This window comes from Lepus europaeus, chromosome 1 (genome assembly GCF_033115175.1).
Source record: "Lepus europaeus isolate LE1 chromosome 1, mLepTim1.pri, whole genome shotgun sequence".
NCBI lineage: Eukaryota > Metazoa > Chordata > Mammalia > Lagomorpha > Leporidae > Lepus > Lepus europaeus.
In genome coordinates this window covers 158422644-158448323 of record NC_084827.1, presented here as the reverse complement: position 1 = coordinate 158448323, position 25680 = coordinate 158422644, and the positions used below count along the sequence as shown (strand labels likewise).

At 36.1% G+C, this 25680-nt stretch overlaps 1 protein-coding gene across 1 annotated transcript in view; it reads right to left on the bottom strand.

Moving 5' to 3' along the window:
- Positions 1–25680, bottom strand: part of SPAG16 (sperm associated antigen 16) — a 1194746-nt gene that overhangs the window by 418670 nt on the left and 750396 nt on the right. The window contains exon 13 of the mRNA XM_062201827.1: positions 12143–12269. Within this exon, the coding sequence (XP_062057811.1) occupies positions 12143–12269 (127 nt within the window). The remainder of the gene's footprint in view (positions 1–12142; positions 12270–25680) is intronic.

Below are 25680 nucleotides of genomic sequence, written 5' to 3'. Positions count from 1 at the left end.
TTAATACTGTACAAGGAAAGAATTAGCAAAATTCTATATAGTACAGAGTTTTCTTGCTAGTTTCTTATGGCACATAATGGAGCACACTTGAGGGAAGCTGATATGAACCTTTACAGCTGCAAACCAGTTCTCTGGCTGATGAAGGGGAAAAGGATGCTAGGTCAACGAAAGAGCAAAGAGAAAACTTTTTCAAAGAGAAAAACCATTGCAAATACTGGTTAATTTCACATGATTAGGGCACACTGTGTAATAACTGATACTAGTTAGATTTATTCACTGAGAACAGTAAGATTTTTGCATATTCTTATGAAATGTAAAGGTCTGAATCAAGATCACTTAAGAAAGATGTATCACAACATACAGGAACAATGCATTAAGGCCGCTTCTACATTTATTTGCTTGTTTACTTATATTTGAAAGGCAGGTAGAGAGATACACAGGTCTTTCACCCTCTACTTCACACCCAAATGCCCTCGACAGCCAGGGTTGGACCAAGCATAAGCCAGGACCTCAGGACTCAGTCCATGTCTCCCAGATGGGTAGCAAGGACACAAGTCTGGAGCTACCACTGTCTCCTATGGTGCACATTAGTAGAGCAGAAGACGAGCCAGGACTCAAATGCAGGTACTGTGATATGAAATGTGGGCAACACAAGCAGTGTTGTAACTGCTGCACCAAACATATGCCCCAAGACTTGTTTTATTTCTATACTGAAAGTATTATTGCATTTTTGAGCACTTTGCATATATTTAAGTTGATTAATTCTATACCATTAATCTTTGATGATTAGAGTTTGCATGCTGTTTTGCAACAAGTAAGGGAGTAACCAAGAAAATGTATCCTACCGCTCGAGAATTTCAAAGTGATTTTTAAACAAAGCATATAAAAAAAGTTAATGTTTGATATGACTTATAATAACCCCCCAAAAAAACACAAGTATTGTTTAATTTGTTACTTTCTATGTGATGACAAACATTTTCCAACTATGTACTATAGGCGGATATTTTTGAAAATAATAATACTGTTAATCATCACATCAAAGTAAAGGTGACATTTTAACAGTGAACCAAGGTTCCATTTTCAAAATAAACTTGTGCTATAGAACATTCGATAATAGATGTTGAACAGTCTTTCCCTGCCAAATCTATGTAAGGTCGGTAACCTTTAAGAATTCTTAGAGCTAGCTTCAAAAAATGTGGAAACATGATTTTTTTTTTACCATGTTTTATAGTATTTGAAACCTTTTGATTATATTACAGGGCCAATTGTTTAACCTCAGGATAATAGAAATAGAGCAGACTTTTAACAAAAAATAGCTGTGTATAATTGGATGAATTTGAAAATTCAGCCTGCAAATAGATAGGTACAGAGCATGCTCTATACTTTTGAGTGTTTTCTACTTTTGTGAGAGATCATTTCTTGCTCTTGTAATTACTAATCCAATCCTAGCGCTACCTGAATCACTAGGTTATAATTATTAGAATAGCAAATCCAGGATTTTTTTTGAAAGTTTAAGTCTATTGAAATATTCACTTTAATACTGTTGTTATTTTCACTCAGAACTAATCAAATTAAGAAAACATAAAATTATAGGATTTTCAATATTGCTATCAATATGCTCCTGTCATTCTTTTTATTTCAGATATATATGTGTATATGCACACACATACATTTTTACACATATAAAACCAGGATAGTATTACATACTCAAAACATTTTTACAAATAAGGGTTTTTTAAAATTCTGAGTGTAGCATTTGTAAGTGAAAATGATATTTATTTCTTCTTATTTTTCATCTTGTTTATTCTCAATAGTTCTTTTTATAAATTTATTTATTTTTATAAAATGAATAATTTCATGAGTTTCAGATATACAGATTTAAAAGTGTAGTGATACTTCCCACCCTACCCTCCTGCCCAGATTCCCACCTTCCTTCCTCCTCCTTTTAATTTTTACATTGAATTACTTCAGTTTATTTAATAATATTAAGATTAGCCCTCTACCAAGTAAAAATTCAACAAATAATAATTAAAAAACACTGTTCCTCAACAGTAGAGACAAGGACTACAGACAATAATCAAACCTCAAAATGTCAATTTTGCTCATAAACATTATATTTTTGTACTCAATTAGTTATCACAGATCAGGGAAACATATGATACTTGTCTTTTGGGGACTGGGTTATTTTACTAAGCATAATGGTTTCCAGTTGCATCCATTTTGTTGCAAAAGACAGTTTTTCATTTTTTTTTTTTTATGTTTGAGCAGTACTCCACAGTCTGTGTAACTACATTTTCCTTTTTTTTTTTTTTAAGATTAATTTATCTTTGGGCCAGTGCTGTGGTGTGGTGGGTGAAGCCACTGTCTGCAGTGCCAGCATCCCATATGGGTGCCACTACACTTCTGATGCAGCTCTCTGCTCTGGCCTGGGAAAGCAGTAGAAGATGACCCAAGTCCTTGGGTCCCTGCACCTACATGGAAGACCCAGAGGAGGCTCCTGGTTCCTGGCTTTGGATCAGTACATCTCCAGCCATCATGGCCAACTGGGGAGTGAACCAGCAGATTAGCAGATGGAAGACCTCTCTCTCTGTTTATCTCTTTCTCTCTCTCTCTCTGCCTCTCCTTCTCTCTGTATAACTCTTACTTTCAGGTAAATAAATCTTTAAAAGATATAATACTAACTGATAGAATTAAAAAGGGAGAGAACAATCCAACATGGGAAGCGGTATATACAGCAGACTCATAGAATGGCAGATGTCCTAAACAGCACTCTGGCCTCAGAATCAGCCCTTAAGACATTCGAATCTGGCTGAAGAGCCCATGAGGGTATTTTAGGCATGGAAGGCCAAGACACTCTGGAAACAAAAAGAAAAAAAAAGACCTAAATGAAAGATCTCTGCGAATGAGATCCCAGTGGAAAGAATGGGCCATCAAAGGAGGAGGTACCTTTCTCTGAAGGGAGGAGAGAACTTCCACTTTGACTATGACCTTGTCTGACTAAGATTGGAGTCAGTGAACTCAAAAGGCTTCCATAGCCTTGGCAACACATGACAAGAGCCTAGGGTGATTACTGACACCATAAACTAGAGTATCAATTTCTTAAGTCAACAACAGGAGTCACTGTGCACTTACTCCTCATGTAGGATCTCTGTCTTTAATGTGTTGTTCAATGTGACTTAGTGCTATGACTATTACTTAAACAGTATTTTACACTTTGTGTTTCTGTGTGGTCGCAAACTGTTGAAATCTTTACTTAATATATACTAAATTGATCTCCTGTATATAAAAAGAATTGAAAATGAACCTTGATGCGAATGGAAGGGGAGATGGGAGGGTTGTGGGTGGGAGGGAAGTTATGGGGGGAGAAAGCCATTGTAATCCATAAGCTGTACTTTGGAAATTTGTATTTATTAAATAAAAGTTTAAAAAAAAGATATTTTTCTTTAAAATCGTTTTAAGGTGAACAAATTTCATGTATTGTATATATACAGACTTAGGACTTAGACTTTACCCTCCACGCTTGCCCAGGCTCCCACCCTTCCTCCTCCTTCCTTCCTTACTCTTTTACTTTTACGATGATCTACTTACAGTTTATTTTATACTCATGAGGTTAACCCTACACTAAGTAGAGTTCAACAAATAGTAAGAAGGAAAAAAATAAAGCTGTTCTTCAATGGTAGAGACAGCTGGAAACAATCATTAAATATCAAAATGTCAATTTCACTCATATACATTTTTGAGTACACTATTAGCTACCAGAGATCTACAAAAATATATAGTATTTGTCTTTTGAAGACTGGCTTATTTCACAAGGCTTAATGGTTTTCAGCTGCATCTATTTTGTTATAAAAGCCAGGATTTCATTCTTTTTTTACAGCTGAGTAGTATTCCATAATATGTAAATAACATAATTTCTTTATCCAGTAATTGATTGATGGACATCTGGGTTGCTTCCGTATCTTAACTATTGTGAATTAAGCAGCAATAAACATGGGGATACAGATAACTCTTTCGTATGCTGATTTTATTTCCTTTGGGTAAATTCCCAGGCATGGGATAGCTGGGTCATATGGTACATCTATTTTCAGATTTCTGAGGAATCCCTATATTGCCTTCCACAATGGCTGTGCTAGTTTCCATTCCCACCAGTAGTGGATTAGGGTACCTATTTCTCCAAATCCTCACCAGCATTTATTGTTTGTTATTTATTTCTGTATGAGAGTCATTTTAACTGGGGTGAGGTGAAACTTCATTGTGATTTTGATTTGTATGTCCCTGATGGCTAGTGATCCTAAGTATTTTTTCATGGGTCTGTTGGCCATTTGTATTTTATCCTCTAAGTGCCTATTCAAGTCCTTTGCCCTATTAGGTTATTTGTTTGTTTCCATTTTCTTGATGTAGGCACTAATTGCTGTTAACATCCTTCTTATCACTCCTTTTGCTTTAACCTGTAAGTTTTGATATGTTGTGTTGTTATCTTCATCATTTCTAGAAACTTTTATTTCCCTTTTAATTTCTTCTGTGACCCACTCTTCATTCAGGAGTGTTATTCAGTCTCCATGTGTTTGCATGTTTTCTACAGTTTATTAAGTTGTTATTAGCTTCATTCTATTCTGATCAGAAAAGATACATGGTGTGAATTCATTGTTTTACTTTTTTAATTTGTTAAGACCTGCTATATATCCTAGCATATGGTCCATCCTAGAGAAAGTTACCTGCACCGATGAAAAGAACTTGTATTCTTCAGCTGAGGGATGAAATGCTGTAGATATCAGTTCCATTTGTTCACAGCGGAGTTTAGCTCTGTTGTTTCTTTGTTGATTTTTTATCAAGTTGATCTGTCCACTGATGAAAGTGGGGTGTTGAAGTCTCCCATTATTATTGTATTGAAGTCTATGACTCTCTTTAGATCAACATTTCTTTTAAATAGGCCTTGCATTTGATGCATATGCATTCACTAATCTCACATCTTTCTGTAGAATTGATCCCTTAATCATTATATAATGCCTGCCTTTGTCTCTTTCAATAGGTTTTGTGTTAAAGCATGTTTTGTCTCATATCAGGAATGGTTACTCTTGCTCTTTTTTTGTTTTCCATTAGCATGGAATCTTTTTCTATCCTTTCACATTCAGCTATGTGTATCTTTGTTGGTAAGGTTTGTTTCTTGCAGGCAGCTAATTGACCTTATTTTTTAATTCATTTAACCAGCCTGTATATTTTAATTAAAGACTTTAAGTCATTCACATTCATATTTGCATTGATAAGTTACTTGGCCCTGCCATTTTTCCATAAATATTCCTATTGTTTGGTTTGGATTTCCCTTGTACTTTTTTTTTTTTTTTGACAGGCAGAGTTAGACAGTGAGAGCGAGAGAGAGACAGAGAGAAAGGTCTTCCTTCCGTTGGTTCACACCCAAATGACCGCTACACTCGGCACAGTGCACAGATCCGAAGCCAGGAGCCAGGTACTTCCTCCTGGTCTCCCATGCCGGTGCAGGGCCCAGGCACTTGGGCCATCCTCCACTGCCTTCCCGGGCCACAGTAGAGAGCTGGACTGGAAGAGGAGCAACCAGAACAGAATCCGGCGCCCCGACCGGGACTAGACCCCGGTTTGCTGGAGCCGCAGGCGGAGGATTACCCTAGTGAGCCGCGGCATCGGCCTCCCTTGTACTTTTAATGGGAGATTTTCTGCTATCTACCTCCTTTGATAATGATGACAATCTTCTGTGTTTTGGTATGTAGCACATCCTTAAAAATCATTTGTAAGGCTAAACGAATGATAACAAATTCTTCCAATTTTTGTTTGTTTCGGAAGGTCTTTATTTCACCTTCATTTATAAATAAGAGCTTTGCTAGGTACAGTGTCCTCAGGTGACAATTTAATGACCTACATTATGTCTCTCCATTCTCTCCTGTCCTGTAGTGTTTCTGATGAGAAATCAGTTGTCAGTCTATTTGGAAATCTTCTGAAGGTACTCTGATGTTTCTCTCATGCACATTTTCGAATCTTTTTTTTATGTTTACTATTGAATGTTATATATATATATATACATACACACACACACACACACATAAATATGGCATAAACCAATCAAGGCAATTAGTCTATATTTGCACTTTTTATTTGTGCAGTCATTATGGAAAACAATATGGAGGCTCTTGGAAAATCTAAAAATACATCAACCAAATGACAAAGGTATCCCATTTGGAGTTTATATCCAAAGAAAATTAAATCAGCATATGAAATAGATGCCTGTGTTCCCATGTTTATTATAGCAATATTCACAAAAGCCAAGATATGGACTCTACCCAGGTCTCCAGTGATATCTGGATGTATAAAGAAAATGTGTTATATAAATATATAACTGAAATTTATTCAGCCACAGAAGAATAAAATCATCTGCAGCAAAATGGATGGAATTGAAGACCATTATGTTTAGTGAAATAATCTAGACCCATGTATCCTCATATGTGCAAGTTTAAAAACATAATAATGGTTAATCTAAACTTAAATTAGTCATTACTAGAGGCTTGGAAGGATGGAAGAGGGGGAATAGAGGGAGGATTGGTAACAGGTACCACAGTAGATTGAAGCAACTTCTAGCATTCCACTGTACAGTGGGTAAATGTCATCCACAATAATGTATTATCTAAAGAATTGGAAGAGAGGAACTTGTTGACTCCAAATATCAAAAGAAAGAAAAGATGCTTTGAGATGCCTGTGTTAGAGATCTGAAGTTCAGGTTCATCAGAGGTGGCATGGGAATGGCCAGGATATATAAATAAGGTAGACTGAGATTGGAGAGGTAGCCTGTTTTATGATCTTGCCACTGACCAGTTGGCTGATTTGGGGAAATTTATTTTTCTCTCTCCAAGTATCCATTTCCTCAATTCTGAAATAAAGAAATTAATTGTGTCCACATGATGTAATTCTAGTAAACATTAGGTAGATATTTTAGGTAAAAGTGAATGAGCATTCAGTCAATGCCAGACTTAAAATCAATTTTTGAGGAAGTCAAGTAGATTACCAAAAACTAGATTTATAATTATATCGAATATATAGCAAATACTACATCATTTTGAGATAAACTACCTCTACACTTTCTCCCTAAAAGTCAGTGTGTTGTTTTAGGACAGGGACCCTGTCACAATTGCCTCTCTAGAACCTAGGATGTTACCTTTTATGTATATCTCCAGTGAATATTACTAAATCATACATGGCTGAGGAACACAATCTAGAGAAGAAAGGCACACATTTTGCCTGTTTCCACATTCTGGGCTGTACTGAATAATGTCCGGCTCCTCTAAGAATTCATCAGATTTCATCTGGGGCTCTGAATGGAGGGTACAGGTACAATTGGTGTACACAAGATTCAGGCACAAAGCAGGAACCAGTAGGTTAGCTCTTTTCCTATGTTCTTAGTTTTTTCCACTTTATAGGAACTCAAAGTGACCAGTTTCTAGGTCCTTCAGAGACTCATCACTTAGGAGAACACTATATGCTGGACAAGTGCCAGCACGTAGTTAGTCTACAGAATAAGGCATGGCCACTAAAGACAGTTTGGTTTATGAACTTTTCATGTCTGATTCCCTGCAGGATACAAAATGTTAGAAACTCTGACTGTGGCCAACCCAGCTCTGACACAACACACAGAAGTATTGCTTATCTCATCCTGTTTCATATCTCAATTTGTTTCACTACGCAGTGAGAACATCCTTTCCTTTAAACATTGCAAAAACCTTCATATTTTCATGAGGCTTGTGAATGACAAAGAATCACATTGCATTTAAACAGGCTTTTAGATCACTGGTGTACACTGGGATTTTTCATGTTGCCTTTGGGGATAGCACCATAATTTTTCATTAAATTTACTGCATGACATATCATTTTTGGTATAAAAGAATCTTATTTTTCAATTTATAAAATATTTTTACTGTTTCCTAACTTTGAAAAAAAAAAAGTACTTGCAGTCCTGCAAAAACAGCAATTTCATGAGTTCCCCAAAAGCAAGCTGTTTTATAGCCTCCATTTGGTAATTATAAAGATTTATATTCCACTCCCCTTCCTCTACAAAATTCAGAGCTGATCTGTCCAGTTGACTTAGAGACTGACTTAGAGGTCCGCACATTCATTATCATTGACAATAAACTGTTAGATTAGGTTAAAGATTTAAGACTAGTATATGTTTGACAGTGGTAGAAGGAAGTTTAAAACTAATTTATAGCAATATAATCCACTGGTCACTTTCACATTTCATCAAAAAATATTTCAGAGGGTGTCTCAACAATAATTGATCCCATTGTGATGTTAAAATGTATCATTATTGCTTTACAAATATGGAAGTCATTCATCTTCTGCTATGTTCATACCTTCAGTATAACCAGACAACCTATAATTTATTGAGATATTAACATATTTTAAAAATTATAAGGAATTACACCAGTATACCACGGATGCAGCTGACGCTGCAAGTTAAATAATGTTATGTACATCAATGTTACACAGCTGCTACTATTACATAGAAAAACTTACATCTACGTGATTATCCTCTTCAGCATATCATAATATTCAACTACAAATATCAACTTATTTTAACTTCGTAATGAACCATTATAAGAAACAAATTACAATTCCATATTATGTAGGCAACATATACATTTAAAAAAACCATATATAATATGATTTTTTTTTAAATCAAGGTAATTCAAAGTGTTGTTTTTTTTTAAATCAATAACATCTGAAACAATAGCACTAGAACTGCCAAATGTAACTTTGGTGAAAGGATTCTGTTTAATTCTAGAGCTGTCATATTTTATTTTTTGATTATATCAATATTTTAGTTTAAAACTTAGATTATTTAATTATTAATTATGTTAAGTGAATTTCCCTTTGCTTTGTATGCTAGTTTTCCATAATATGTACCCATAAATATATTTTTTTAAATTTCCAACAATAAATTCATTTAATATATTTTATTTCTAATATGCAATGTATTTTTCATGCACTTATGAATAGTATTTTATTTGGCCAGCGCCGTGACTTAACAGGCTAATCCTCCGCCTTGCGGCACCTGCACACCGGGTTCTAGTCCCGGTTGGGGCGCTGGATTCTATCCCGGTTGCCCCTCTTCCAGGCCAGCTCTCTGCTATGGCCCAGGAAGGCAGTGGAGGATGGCCCAAGTGCTTGGGCCCTGCACCCGCATGGGAGACCAGGAGAAGCACCTAGTTCCCGGCTTCAGATAGGCGAGATGTGCCGGCCGCAGTGGCCATTGGAGGGTGAACCAATGGCAAAAAGGAAGACCTTTCTCTCTGTCTCTCTCTCTCACTATCCACTCTACCTGTCAAAAAATAAATAAATAAAAAAATAGTATTTTATTTACACCAAAATATGTTAGAACCCATTTGCTATTATCAGTACAAATAATAAAATTACAATAATAGTGGTATAAATTTGTTTGCCATTAAGTCAATTTCAAAATATTTCTACTGATCAAACTCATACCATTAAGACTCCTAAAAATTTTGTTTGCTCTTATGTTCAATCCACATGCAATGGTATTTCTATGTTAGAGGCACCGTGTTGTGTTAAATTTTTTTTTACCTCTTTTTTCCCCGGACACTAAGGGGAATAAGAACGGTACACAAAGAGCTTGCAGAATCAGACAACAAGGTCACCACCAATAAATAACTCTACACATTTCTGGCAGATATATGAGGGGCAACTTTTCTTAATTAGAGCAGTGTTCCTTCCAAGCATTAGTGCTTCAGTTCACATGAGAGAAAGTAAATAAGAAACATATTTTCTGAGAACATCTAGTTACAGCTTCTTGAGAGAGAGAGAAAACCTGATGTCAACAGAAAATGAGCACAAAATTTAGGTCACTGCTAAATTAATACTTCCTCTATGGGTTTTGCTGCTACCAATTCCTTTTATATGCACTTCACATTTAAGTTTAAAAGGCGAAATGTGTTGAACATTTTACTTCTCCACTGATGCTTCATTAGTAGGAATGAACCATGTCACATCAGATTCAAAGCTATTTTAAAACAAGGAGGGAGTGGGATGTTTGTTTTCAACAACAAATCATTCTAATTTTATTTTAAGTCATATCTCATACACTTTTCCCACAATTCCCCCTTAACTTCTGCAACATGAGAAGTCAGAAACTGACAGGAAATTTTATCATTAGTTTTTTTCTATAATATATGGAGTGAGGATGCCTTTTACTCCATTCAACCTAAGTTAAGTTTGCGTTAGAGAACTTAATAGTGCCTCACATATTGAACTTCCATCCCTCTTCACACCATCAGTATGTTCACCATCATATTTTTATGTTGATCATATTTCACATATAGGGAGATAAGTGGAAATTATAACTTTTTCTTAGGCCGGCGCCGTGGCTTAACAGGCTAATCCTCCGCCTTGCGGCGCCGGCACACCGGGTTCTAGTCCCGGTCGGGGCACCGATCCTGTCCCGGTTGCCCCTCTTCCAGGCCAGCTCTCTGCTGTGGCCAGGGAGTGCAGTGGAGGATGGCCCAAGTGCTTGGGCCCTGCACCCCATGGGAGACCAGGAGAAGCACCTGGCTCCTGCCATCGGAAAGGCGCGGTGCGCCGGCCGCAGCGCGCCTACTGCGGCGGCCATTGGAGGGTGAACCAACGGCAAAAAGGAAGACCTTTCTCTCTGTCTCCCTCTACTGTCCACTCTGCCTGTCAAAAATAAAGAAAAAATAAAAAAATAAATAAAAAAAAAACAAAACTTTTTCTTCCTTATCAGCCAGGAATCAGAAACTAGGGCTATGTCCTCTTTTCTTGTATAGCTAGAATCTTATTTCTTCATAATCTTCATTGAAAGTGGCTAAGAAGAGTACTGAAACCTTGTATTGCAGATCTTGGCATTTTTTAAATTATGAAAACCTATGCCCAGTACCCTTCTATATTGTCTCTTCTCTCTCCTCTGTTTTTTTAATTCCTTTTTCTCGCCCTGCTCATATTCCCGAGCCAATCAACACGTTGTCTCCTATCTAAATAAAGAAAGATGCTTTAGTTGAACTTAGAGCTACAGTTTTTTCTCCCATACATCTACACAGCCAACTATTTGAAAGCACAGTATCCACATTCTGTGTCCATGTCTTCATATCAAATTCACTCTTGAAGACATAATAATACTGGACTGTCCAATTTTAGCTCTGAAATTCTCATGACTCAGAAAAATTCTCAGTATAAAACAAAAGGGGACAGTCAGTCACTTTAAACTCTTTCCATAATATCTGCCTCCACTCTTCAGATTCTTGTAAACTTCCTTTCTTTAATCCATTCTCTCCTTCCCATCATCATACATAATTTGCCAGGTCAAATTCTCATCCAATCATATCCAATTCTAATGGCTTTAACTTGAGAATGATTCCCTTACTAAACTATCAAAGCAATATTTCTACAAGGCAAATATACTTTATTTCCATGTTTGCTGAAGACTCTTGAATAGATTCTCAGTGAAACAGTTTGAAACAGCTCCTTCATGATTTTGTCCTTGTCTATCTGTATACACTTCTTTCTTAAGGTCCGTCCATATATATTATTACTCTGAAGATGTGCCATTGCAGATTCAAACCTCTGTGACTTTGCATATGCATTGCTCTTTCCTAGAATCCACCCCTCTCCAAACTTCAGGGGATATTCTAGGTATTCTCCTAGTAGTTCAAGCTTAGCCTCCCTTGGAATCTAACCACACTCTTCCAGCAAATGACTAGTTTTCCTTGCTTTATCCTGTACCCGCATATTCTTACATTTAAATGCATACTTCATTTCACTCAAATTATCTCATTTCTTTTTTTGCCAAACTACAAAGTTTGTATGTGGAGGCATGATATGTTTCCATTTTGCATCACTGCAACAGCAGAGTTTCTATCTCAAAAAGTAATTGTTGAATTAATGTTTAAAGAAGCAATATGATTTTTGTGTGCTAGTATTTGTGAAGTAGGATAAATAAGAGCACATAGACAGGATCTTGGAATTAGGAAGTTATTGCCATTATTCTACCCTATATGAATTTGCACAATCACTATCTAAGTTGTAATCAATATGGAAGAGTGACTAAGATTAACCAGACTTAAAAAATATGGTTAACTGCAGATCATTTGCTTACCGTTCTTGCATCCCATACAGACAGGGATTTGTCTGCAGAACCCGTAAGAAGAGTGTTGGAGAAAGGGAAAAACTCAATGCTGTTCACAGAATCTGTATGTCCATACAAAGTACCTCTGCATCTTTCACTGTATAGAGAGAAATCAGAACTGATGTTTTAGAACTTAGTATCTAAATGCTCAGTGCTTTCTATACAATGCTAATCAAGATAATTTAAGGATCAGAGTCATAAAGTAATTTTACAAATGGGAAAACTTTTATAACAACATTGTAAAAGAAAAATTTTCTAATATTTTATCTTCTAAGCACTTTATAGAATTAGTACCATAAAATGGACTAAATTTGATTTATGTTCAATTTATAGAATCACTTAGTAAAGTCATCTTTATATTATCTCCTTTATTCTATATTATGAAATAATTGCATAACAATTATACTAACCTAATAAAGGAATACACTAAGCAAAGAAAATGTTCTAATCTGAAAGTTCAAATGAATATTTTTAGGTCATTGTTTTTCTTTGTGTAAGTCTTGGCTGTAAATTATAACCATCTGAGACAATTTAAGCCACTACCAACACCCAGTCTCCAGTCTCATATATTCTATTTCAATTGATCTGGAGTGGAGCCTGTGTATTAACATCTCTCCAGGTAATTGTAATTTGCCTTTAAGGCTGAGAACCCAAATCAGTGATTTTCAAAGTTCTTTTTTTTTTTTCCAGGACTAATAGTATCAGCATCACTTGATAGTTTGTTCAAAATGCAAATTCTGTGGCTTCATCACTAGCATGCTGAATCAGAAGCTCTGGAGTGAAGCCCAACAATCTGTGTTGTACCAAGCTCTCCAGGTCATTCTGATCCAAACTATTAGAAATGACTGAGAAGGAAAGATATCTATAGCTTTGCCTTTTGCCATTTTATCAAAGGGCTGTTTCTTAATGAAACAAAGCATACAAAGAACAGAATTATTCCTCATTTGTAAAGATTGGTTATTTTTAAATAACTATTTATAAATGCATTTTTAAATAGAGAATAGAAATAGGAAAACAAATAAGTGCTAAGAGCATAGGAGCAAATATATGTGCATTCCTCATTTGATCATCAGTTAATCTCTGATTGGCTGAGAGTAGCTGAAGTTACAAGCATACATATGCACCAGTGTGGGGAAGAGGGCACCATGCCACAGTGGGAGCCAGGAGACTGGATTCCAGTGCTAGCTATGACAAGAACTAGTGTAAGAACTGTAGATAAGTCATTTCATCTCAGTGGCAGATTCCCTTCTTGTGTAAAGGAAATTATTTCATTTGATGCATTTAGAAATTCAGTCCAGCTCCAATATTTGGAGATTCACTAACCAAGGCTGTAAATGTAAAATGGAAGGAGAGAAGTCAACTCAAGCATGGTGTCTAAGAATTGTAAGGAGAAATGTATACTCAATTTTGGCCTATTTTGAGAAAACAAGAGACACAATTTCTGTGTATGCAAACATGTATGTGAGGTTACTGAGCAACATTCTTCTTTACACATTAATGTTATGCGATGAAATAATATCTGCCAAGGAGCAAAATCAATAAATTCATTCATTAGAGGTATTTTGTTAGTTCTTTTACTTCAATATTTCTGAGACAGACTGGCAATATTTGATTATTAAAGTTGACAAAGTGATGATATATACTGTGGTTCACCAATAAACCATAGCTAACTTTTGTAAATAAGGTTTCATTGGAACATCCAATTTCTTTACACATTGATTATTGATGTCTTCTCACTACTGAAGCAGAGTTGTGATAATTAAAACAGGGACAAAATAGTCACAGCCTAAGCCAATACATGGCCCTTTAATGAAAAATATTGCTGAACTATGTTACATGCCAACATATTGAATATCTATAGATGTACTTGGATGTTATTTGTGACAATTTTTTTTGGGAGGTGGGATGCTAAGACACATAGAATAAATTATTTTTTATAAAATTACTATTTTCTGTAGAATTTTCATCTGCTAATTATTATAAAAATACAAGATATTTGCATTATAAGTTTATATTACAAAGAACATTATTGTTAAATAATCATCTTAGAGTTCTATGGAGGGTTAGGGAAGGGGGAGAGAGAGAGAGATCATAAAATTTGATAATTAGATACTTAAGTTAAAATAGTAAACTATTAAATTACATGGAATTTAGCCATAAAATATAATTAAAGCCATGACTGAAAATTAATATTTTCTTACAGGAAATATAACTCTGTACAATATATTTTAAATTAAGAAAAATATTAAAATTAAGCATGCTATAACATTTTCTTCTCTAGAAAGTAAAATGATAAAGAAAACACAAATTTATATTTCCTCTTACTTTCCTTTTAATTATCTCCTAACTTCAAAAAATCTTATTAATTTTAGAATATAAAAAAGTCATACCTATTTTGATCTGCAACCACAAATACCATACTTGTTTATTATCTCCCTTCCCACCCTCTTAGTGTTTATTTAAAATATACTTAAATTGGCCAGCATCATGGCTCACTAGGCTAATCCTCCGCCTGTGGCACTGGCACCCCAGGTTCTAGTCCCGGTTGGGGCGCCAGATTCTGTCCCGGTTGCTCCTCTTCCAGTCCAGCTCTCTGCTGTGGCGCAGGAAGGCAGTGGAGGATGACCCAAGTGCTTAGGCCCTGCACCCGCATGGGAGACCAGGAGGAAGCGCCTGGCTCCTGGCTTCAGATCAGCGCAGCGGCCATTTTGGGGATGAACCAATGGAAAAGGAAGACCTTTTTGTCTCTTGCTCTCTCACTATCTAACTCTGCCTGTCAAAAATAAAATAAGAAAATAAAATATATTTAAATTTAAATTAATCCTCAGCATCTGTACTTGTATACAGTTTCACAGTTATACAGTGTTTCTACACCCATTTTGACTGGTTGTACTTCTCCTCAAATATCTGTGGAGAAATATTTCACTGGCAAATCACTGACAAAGTGTAATGTCAACCCACCCTCTCCTCCCCTCCTGCCCAAACTCCTTTGTGGAAGCCAAGAGCTATTGTATTTCTTTTACAAACATTGACATCCATAATGTTTAGCATCTCACATCTGGGTAGCTACTTCCAACTGCTCTTCCTAGACTTTTGTTATTCCAGGAAGGTTTCTTTCCCAGTGTCTTTACTTTTTCTCCTCCATTTATTTTGTTTAGAAGCACTAACTATGTTCTATTGTGTCTCATTTGCCTCTACATTTAACATTTTCTCTATAAGCTTTGTGTTCTTTTTCATTTTTTTCACACCTGTTCTTTATGACACTCAATTATGTTTATTCTGTTTGTGAGTTGGGTGGGGAAAAGTTAATCAAAAGCTTTAATTCAGTTTTCTGCTTCACTTATTTCCTAATCTTTCTTGGCTTGCTTTTCATCTAGATCTATTGTCTTATAAAACAGTGAAAAGCTTTAGCTCTTTAGATATTTTATAAGAACAAATTAAAGTACGAAATTTCTATATATTCATCTTGAAAACAATACTTTTCTCTTAATTCTTGATATCTTTATTCTTACATAACATATATTCTTCACTGGAATTTGGTTTACATTCATTATTTTTTGCAACTCTTCATAATTCCTGCCTTTTTTTGCTTTTTTATTCTATCTTATTTTTGTATCTGGATAGATATTTGCTAGAAATTAAAGGCAGACAAAGGAAAAATTCCAAATTCTATTCAGATTTTGTTGTTTTCTACAAAACTCCTCACTAAGTGTCTATCTTGATGCCTGAAGTTCCTTTATTTTTGTAATGTATAGATGTCACCTGTTTAAAAACCCCTTCACTGGCTCTTTGTTGGTTCTATCCTCCTGCCTTCCTGACCACCCTCCACCTGCCTTACCAGTAGCAGTTTTGGTAAAGTGGTAGGATTTTGTACCTTCAATAATGACAGAGAAGCCAGTGCTGTACCTACCTCCCACGATAAGTAATTATAAAAATTATGTACTTTATATAAGGCAACTACTTCCTCCCATTGAACTAGACACAGCATCCTTAAGAGAAGGAAAACCTCAATGTGGCCTCTATGACCTTCTTGACTTTCTGCTTGGAAGCATTTTCCTGCCATCAAAAACGTGAGTAGAGTCCAGCAGAAGCAAAGCCTCAAAAGGCCAGCATCAGTGCAGAAAGTTTGGGATGCTAAATTGCTTGGAATTTGCAGTGTAGGGTAGAGAGGAAAGGGAGCTGGACTAAGAATGGCAAGAGTGTGTGTGAGGATTTAGCATGAGTTGTTGGACAAGGTCTCAAGACATTTCCATAGAGGAACATTCCACAAGGCCTGCTAGAGATTTCCTCCCCCAGAGTTGAGAGCTGAGCCATGAAAGCAGAGTACTACTAAAATACATTGGAGCTAAATCCTAGCCAGAGTGGAGAGCACCCATCAAGTACCTCAGGCTTCAGCTCAGATTGCAGAAAAAGAGTAAGAGTCAGGTTCACTTGGAATAAAAAGAAAAGAAAACAAAAAGTTCAAAGACAAAGCAGACTTGGCTTACCAGAGAATTGAACCAAACCTAAATGTAGAAAAAATGATCTTCCTATAATTCAATTGCTCAGTATGACAGAACTCACTACCTTTTATCTAAAGGCAATCTGTTACAGATTCTGTAAAACTTGTTATTAATAATACCCAGCATAATTTGTGAAAATTCCTGCATAAACGAGGTAGAAAATGTGAGACACAATCAAGAAAAAAAAGGAACAGAAATAATCCTTAATCAAATGTTACAAGTCAAAGAAAAAGACTTCATATGACCTATGATATGGACATTTAAGGGTTTAAAGAAATAGATACAATGGTTGTATAGATACAGAACCTCAGAAGACAAATGAAAACCATTAAAAAGAGGCAGGTTAAAGAATGAATAAATGTAACAAGAAAAACAAAAGGTTCATTGGGTGGGAAAAATATCAGATTGAATACTTCGGAAAAATAAGATTAATGGGAATAAAGGCAAACCAATAGTTATTATCTAATTTAGACAAGAAACTATTGAAAAACCATAGATTGAGTCTCATCCAACTGAGGAAATGTATCATATGGTCTATTATAAGACAATAAAAGTACAGAGAAACAAACAGGAAGAGAAGGAACAAAAACATCTTTTAAAGAAATAATAACTAAGAAAGTCCTCTATTTAATTAAAAATGTAAATATGCAGGATCCAAGAAGCTCAGAACATTTTAAGCATTATTAATACTAGACAGAAACCATGTAAGCATCTCTCTGTCAAACTGCTGAAAGTAAAACATTAAAAGTATCCTTAAAGTAGACATAGATAAAAGAAATGAAACATGAAGGTAACAATACACATGGCAGCTGACTTTTGCAGAAATAATGGAGGCAAAATAGCATTTCCAAGAGTGAAAAGTTCAATATGCAGCTAAAAATACATTCAAATATGAGTATAAAAGAAAATTTTCAGATAAATGGAACCTGAGACAAGTCATGACCAGAAGATCTTTCTTGTAAGACATGTCAAAAAGAAGTTTTTCAGACTGACTGGAAATGACACCAGATAGCAACTTCTGGATATGTAACAAAAGCATCTGAAATGACCAATGTATGTATAAATATAAAATACCTTTAATTTTTATAAGAAACTTAGTAAGTAAAAACAGACACACTGTTCTAGAGGATATATTATGTAGATATAAAATACAAGGTAAAAATCATAAAGGATAAGGCTATAAACCAAATCATACTGTTCCAACATCTTCATATTATGAGGCGGTACAGTATTAACTGCAGTTATATGGTGAGAAAAAAAAAAACACTGGTTACTGCAATGATATGTTTTAATCTTAAGAACATTAAACAAAAGAAGCATAAAAATAATTACATGTAATGGTACTATTCATATGAAATTTAAGTGTAGACATGCTATGGTTTTAGAAACTGTAACAGTATTTTCTATGAGGTGAGACTTTCATTGGATAAGCACGTAGGATGATTTTGCTTTGTTCATAGAACTATTTTATAGCTACCTGTTTCACAGAATATGTGTGTGTGTGTGTGTGATACAGTTCTCAGAGTTTTTCCCCTACCTTAACTCTGATATTTAAGACACAACAAATATTTGGAAAGTATATCTGTGAAGAGCTGAATACCCCTTCTTTTATCTCTCTTGCTTTCTAAAGGCATGCATTACAGAGCTACTGGGAGATATTTGAGTTTTAATTAAAAAGAAAATTAAAAAGGTAACACAAAGAAAAATTTTAAATCCACAAAAGATGTCATGGAAACAAAAAGTGAAATAAAATAAAATGCAATAAGTTAATTGGGTAAAAAGAAAGATGATCTCTGGCTAGCATCAGCAAAATATTGAGATATGATTAATATTTCTAACCTTGTTTGAGCTATTATTGAAACAGAGTTCCAACTGTGACTAATGTAAGCACTATTATATGTAAACAATTCATTAGTGATAACTTTGTAAAAAGCTGCAATTATTAAATAGAAGAAACCTGATTAAAATTTTTGTATTTTTCTCTCAATGGAGATATTTCAACCAGTACAGAATTATGCTCTTGCTTCAAAAATTTACATACACAATTTGCCATTAATTAGACTAAAATTTCTTCTATTTGCTTCCTTTGGTAGTATTTTTAAGCCAAATGTAGTAATATTACAAAAATGAGTATATCTGTTTTATCACAATGATAATAGAACACACAGAAAATTTATAACCTAGAAATCAATATATTTATATACATATGTTTTATATATATAATGTGCACTAGTGGTACAATATTGTGCACATTCACAATTTATATTCAGGCTTTGTCTACTGTCATTAAAGCCCAATTCAATTACTTGGGAGTATAGTCATTTATGGTTATGGGGTGGAGAGAGCAATTCTTCAAAGATATATTATAGTGCACATAGTCTCCCAAACAGAATGGAAAAGCTAGGTCTTCACATAGCTAAAGGCGTGAAACAACTGCTCAAGAGGGAAGAAATCTGTTCAGGAGTTCCTGGCTTAAGGTATGAGGCATTCCAGGCAGGCAGGCCGCAAGAGCAGGCTTGTGAGAGATTAATTAGCTGCCAGGGAAGGAAGGCCCATTCAAAATTCTCTGCAAGGTGAAAATGGACTAAAGTGATGGAGCATGACAGCACTGTAAGGGATGAAAATGATTTGTATATTTCCATCAAAAATATAAACACTGAAGCTTGATGCAATTTTCTCTGTTTCCCTGTCTGATGTTTTTCTATCATTTTGTAGCAGGAAGTTAGTTTACAAACCATAGCTTTTTTTAAATTTAACTCCTGTTTACTTTTATTTCCCTTTGTCTTCTCTATTCTTGTTCTCTTGCTTCTTTGATTAAATTTAATATTCTAGTAACTGCATGATGAATATTTCTGTTTCAAATGTCTATTTCATTTAAAATATTTATCATACACAATAACTATGAGGATGCCATTTAAACACATGGTTTTCCTTTACACAAGCATCACATTTTAGGATTTTCCTTTTGTGTATTTTTTAAACTACATTTTGAGCATGAAATTGTACCTTTAAAACCTTAGGCATATGCGAATATGCAGGTGAACAAAATGAGGTTAATGGAATAATAGAACATTTACAGAAAGGCAGCATTGAGTGAATATGAAACAAAATAATTAGAAAACATCTATCATTATTTTCAATGGGAGTGTTAGAATTAACTGCCATATTAACGTTTAATGATACATGGGTTTTAAATGATATTTATATAATTGAACCAACATCCAATGATAAAATTTGTCCTGGGTTTATCTAAAATTAAAATTCTTTATAGAATACTTAAATCTAACAATGCAACATAAACTTAAGTGAAACATTTAAATTTTCATAGTGCAATTCACAACATCCAATTTCAGTGAGGGATTTCCTTCCACTTGAATTTGTTTGCAAAAATTATATACAAGCTATTTAAAACTCAACCAGAATGCTGAATCTCAGCTAGGCAAAACCCCAACGTAACATCCAAATTTTGACTTCGAGGTATAATGAAAATTTGTTTTATATTACCAAAAACAATGTAAAATATTTTATCATGCACAATTCCTGTATCTGTGACCTTGGAATTCAGTTGAACTTGTAGTAGAAGGAGTGATATTTAAATAAAATCTGCAGAGTCTGCCACAGGCTTTATTGTAACGCTCACTACAGTGAGTGCCTCTGTGGATATCACGTGTCTAAATGAGGTCATGACTAGACCACAGCTCCTAGATAAAGGAAGTTCCACACTAAAATGCTTGAAAACAAACATGTTGGCTGAGTTTTGCCCCCAACTGGTCAAAGAATTCCATTTACATCAAGGGTGGATTCCCAATGACTTCAAATGCTTTTAAGATAGATAGGATCTTGGGAATAAAAGCAATAGGTAAGTGATTAAAATGATTATAATAGAGTTAAGGGTACTCTGAGTGAGTCTCTAAGTTCTCACCCAACCGTATTAAAGTCAATTGAAGCATTTCTGCAACACATGTGGGTGCAGGGCTGGGTTAATAGGTGAGAAGATTGTACAACAATAATAGTGAACACAAGTAGAAGCATAGCAATAAACTGGAAAATAAAAAGTAAAAATAAAATGAAAACCAATACCCAAATGGCAACCTGAACAAAGTCCAAAGCAATAACTTTATGACAGTTGCTACATCTTACATTATAGGTTAAGTTGGCACTTAATCATGCTGACTATTTTAAGCAATTTACATATGTTAACTAACAACAATGTGAAGAGCACTCAATTCATATTTTTCATTACTTCATATTTGCAAATTTGCCTGCTTGCCCAAATTTATTTGTTATGACAAAGATTCTCTCCTTGATCAACTCTAGTCATCTTCCTCAGAGCCCACTTCTCACCACATTCTCATTTGTGGCCTATAAAACCAGAATCGCAACCCAAATGAATTCAGCCACTGCCCTCCTTCCTCACTGAAAAGACTTACATAAGTACTAGCTCTTTCCAAAATCTCAGGGCTAATCCTTAGGATGCCTTTAGGCTCCCCTTGAAAGCACCTGCCAGATTAATTCAAACCTGCCAAAAAGCTGCCATTCATTCTTTGTTCTAGGCAACACCTGATGAGCCCTGACCAATCTTTGTTAGAGAATATACAAAAAGGGCTTACAACTATGAACACTTCTTGAACCCCTTTCAGATGGGAACACATCTCCTCCAACTCAGAAGTGCTTTCTCCAAAGAACACAAAAAAGCCTTCCTTCAAAATGCAGTCATCAGGAAGGATAACCTTTCAGCCTTCCAGGCTCCCCTGGAGGGCAGAATCCTGATGGCCATCATTTACACTGGCCAACCTCTGTCATTTCTTGCTACCCTTTACTGAGTTACTGGCCACCATCCTCCCTCCCTAGTCACAAACACTCCCGTTAAAACGCCCGGTCACTTCTTTATAAGTCAAAGCCGAGTTCAAGTCGTGCTGGACCCTCTTCCCCTCTGCAATGACATACATATTACTCATAAAAATATGACCTCACTACTTTAGTGTCCAGGTTTGCTCATCATTTACATTAATCCCAAAGTCAACATCTGGGGCACTTTTGTGGTCATTTGCAGAACATTTGTGTCTCCTTGATGTATGCTTCTACGTGTCACAGAACTAGGGAGAACTCTGCCTTCTTGTTTCAACTCTCATGCTGTGAGAAGTGCCCCTTTCACAGCCTATTCAGTGCCATGGTTTTCATAATTTTGTGTATTTTTGTTGGTAGTTTCAGTGTTTGAAATAACCCCTGTGGGTATTGCTAAAGTGATATCTACCATCCCTAAGCCCAAAAGGCTGTGGTGAAAGGTATGGGGGAAAACATGTGTATGTAAGCTTCATTCACACATGAGCTATAGTGCTATTGACAGAAAGGTCCAAGTTAATTATTCAGTATATATTAAACTACTTAATAAGGTGTTTTCAAATAAAAACACACACAAAACAAGGTGATGGATGAGTGGATTGATGAAGCAGCCTGCAGAAGACTAACCCAGAAACAACTATTCATATTTACTAATCCACTGCTTGTGGTGACTTTGTGGGATATACCTACCTTAAATAACAGGAGTAAATAGAACTTAAAATTTTTCCAATTTATAGGCAATGAAACAGAAGTATAAAGAGTCAAGGTAACATTCAATATCAGATAGGTATGTAGTGATGGGGGAAGGATTGTATCCCAAACAATTGGTTTAAGACCACTGCTTTTAGAGGCCAGCGCTGTGGCACAGTGGGTTAACGCCCTGGCATCCGATATGCGTGCTGGTTCTAGTCCTGGCTGCTCCTCTTCCCATCCAGCTCTCTGCTGTGGCCTGGGAAAGCAGTGGAAGATGGCTCAAGTCCTTGGGCCCCTGCACCCATGTGGGAGACCAGGAAGAGGCTCCTGGCTTCAGATCCGCACAGCTCCGGCCATTGCGGCCGATTAGGGAGTGAGTCAGCGGATGGAAGACTTATAGATTAATTTATTTGTTCAAAAGAAAGAGCTACAGAAAGAGGGGGAGACATGGAGAGAGATGTTCCAATCTGTAATTCACTCCTCAAATGGCCATAATAGCAGGGGCTAGGCCAGGCCAAAGCCAGGACCTGGGAGTTCCACACAGGTGTCCAACATGGGTGGCACAGGTACCAATACTTGGGCCATCATCTGCTTGTCTCCCAGGTGCATTAAGAGGGAGTTGTATGGAAAGTGGAGCAGCTAGGACTCAAATCACTGTTAATACAGAACATGGGTGTTTCCAGCAGTGACTTAACTGGCTGTGCCATAATGTTGATCCCTAATTTTGTTTTTTAAAAATTTGAGAGAGGGAAGGGAAGGGAAGGGAAAAGGGGGAAGAGGGTAGGAGGGAGAAAAGGGAAGGGAAAAGCAAAGAGAGAGATTTCATCTGTTGATTCACTTCCCAAATGCCCTCAATGACTCGGTTTGAATCTGCAAGCCAGGGATTGAGTCCAGGCCTCCCACATGGATGGCAAGAGCCCAATTACTTGAACCATCACCACTGCCTCTGGGCATCTGTACTAGCAGGAAAGCAGAATCAGGAAGCAGAGCCAGGACTCAAACCCCGGGAACTCTGATGGAGAATGTGCAATCTTAACTACTAGGTTACATGCTTACTCTGTAACATTATATACTTTCAATCTCTATGTGACCTTCCTCTCTGTACAGCATAATATCAACTAAGGACCTTGGCTCATCGGCACTTGATGATGTTCTGTTCTGTAGGCAAAAGCACATAGAGTTCTTGGACATTTGCCTTAATAAACGCCATCTTAAAATATTTCAGTCCTTACAGGTGAAATTAACCATTACTTTGGAAACTTAGTCCATCCCCATAGTGCTTGGCAAATCAACTTCTATAGAATAGAAACATTTTAAAATTGAATGAAACAAATGTTGACTACATGGTACATAGTGATATGTTGCAGGCCATTAGTACTGGTTCACAAGAGACAACAGTATACATCACTTCTCAACTCCACATTCAGTAACTTCACATTGATAACTTGAAATTTGTCATGGTGTTAGTATTTACACCGTGGCAGTTAGCAAATACTATGTATGAGGCCTCTTGGTTTTTCTGAGAGTGGGTTTATAAGCCCACTACTGCCTAGTGCCCCAAACTCTCAAATTGATGGTTAATGTTATATGTCAACTTTACTGGACTAAAGGATGTTGTGATGGTTGGTAAAACATTATTTCTAAGTATGACTGTGCAGGTGTTTCTGGAAGAGATCGGTATTTGAATAGTAAAGACTGAGTAATGATCTTCCTCACTAATGTAGCAGGAACAGAAACAGGAAGAGTGAATTTGCTCTCTGCTTCCGCTGGGACATCCATTTGCTCTTGCTCTCAGATTTCAGAGCTCTTCTAGCTCTCAATTCTTGGACTTGGACTAGGACTTACACAATTGGCTCCCTGAGAGAGTTTGCTCTTATAAAAAAAAGATTTATTTATTATAAAGGCAGAAGTACAGAAAGAGAAGGAGAGACAGAGAAATATTCCACCCTCTGGTTCACGCCCTAATTGGCTGCAATGGCTGTAGCTGGGCCAGACTGAAGCGAGGAGCCAGGAGCTTCTTCTGGGACTCCCATGTGAGTGCAGGGGCCCAAGGACTTGGACCATCCTCTGTTGCTTGCCCAGGTGCATCAGCAGGGAGCTGGATCAGACGTGGAACATCAAGGACTCAAACCAGTACCCATAGGATATGCCAGCAGATCAGGTGATGGCTTTACCTGCTACACCACAGTGCTGGCCCCTCCCTGAGGTTTCAGGCTTTGGGTTTGGAGTGCAACCACATCACCAGCCTTTCTGTACCTCCCACATGCAGACAGCAGCTCTTAGGCCTTCTCAACCTCCATAGCAGCATACAACAATCTTTCTTAATAAATCTATCCATCCATCCACCCTTCCATCCATCCATTCAATTGATTTTTGTCTTTGGAGAATCCTAACACACAGTTTACCTAGGATTCATTTACTGTGCACGTTTATACTAATTATTTAAATATTAATTTTAAAATCCCATTTATTATCTAATCAAGTACTTTCCATGTATCGACTTGAGCTCAATTTGCCCTCTATATTATTTCTTTTGTTGCTTTTGTTTATTTCTTTATCGCACCCATCTGATAATGAGACTCATAATAGTAAGAACATGACGATGAATGTGTCTCTGTTCTTAGGGTCCAAGATCAAATGATGTCTTTAGTGATACCAAAACTCCTCTCTTACTTCCAGAGCCCAGATTTATTTCCTGTCATCTATACCATCTAGGTATGTACTGTACATATCATGGTCTAAACTAGTTTGAAATATTATTTTCTATGAAGATTTCCATAAAGGAAAGTGACTGCTAGAAGTATAATGTCACATTGCTGAGTAGATTCGCATGGTCTGGGTTTCTGAAAGTTAATAGACTAAGTGAAATGGTTACTTATGCTTTAGAACCTTTGTCTTATGATGTGGAACTATGAAAGCCAATCCTTCATGTGCTGGAAACTCAGACCTGAATAAGAATGAAAGCACATAGCTTCAATCATATGGTGTTACTTTTTTATGTTCTGCAGTTAGATCATTTTTTAAAAGAACTTTAGCTTCTAAAATTTCAATGATTTTTATCCATCAAGTCACCACTTAATGTCTTGTTTTTATATATAAAAATTGTATTTTAGAAACATATGCTTCAAAACAATCTCCTAAAAACTTTACACATAAAAGGAAATTAGCATTAAAGATGATTGTGATTAATATCATTGTAATTTGATAAAGAGGTATAACCTTTAGTATTCTAAATCCAAAAGTTGCTTCTGAAATCTTTTATTCAAACTTCTCTGTACCAAGTATTTTAACATAATATGCTCACAAGTAACCACATCCATACATTCAGACATTACACCTCTCTTTTATGTCAATCCTCTGAAAGAGATCTTAGATAGCAAATGTCAGTTATGGGAAAAGTTAACGACAAAAGGCAGGACCTTCAGCCTCAGTAACTTGGCAGTAGGAGAGTGAGGAGTCCAGCAGGCATAG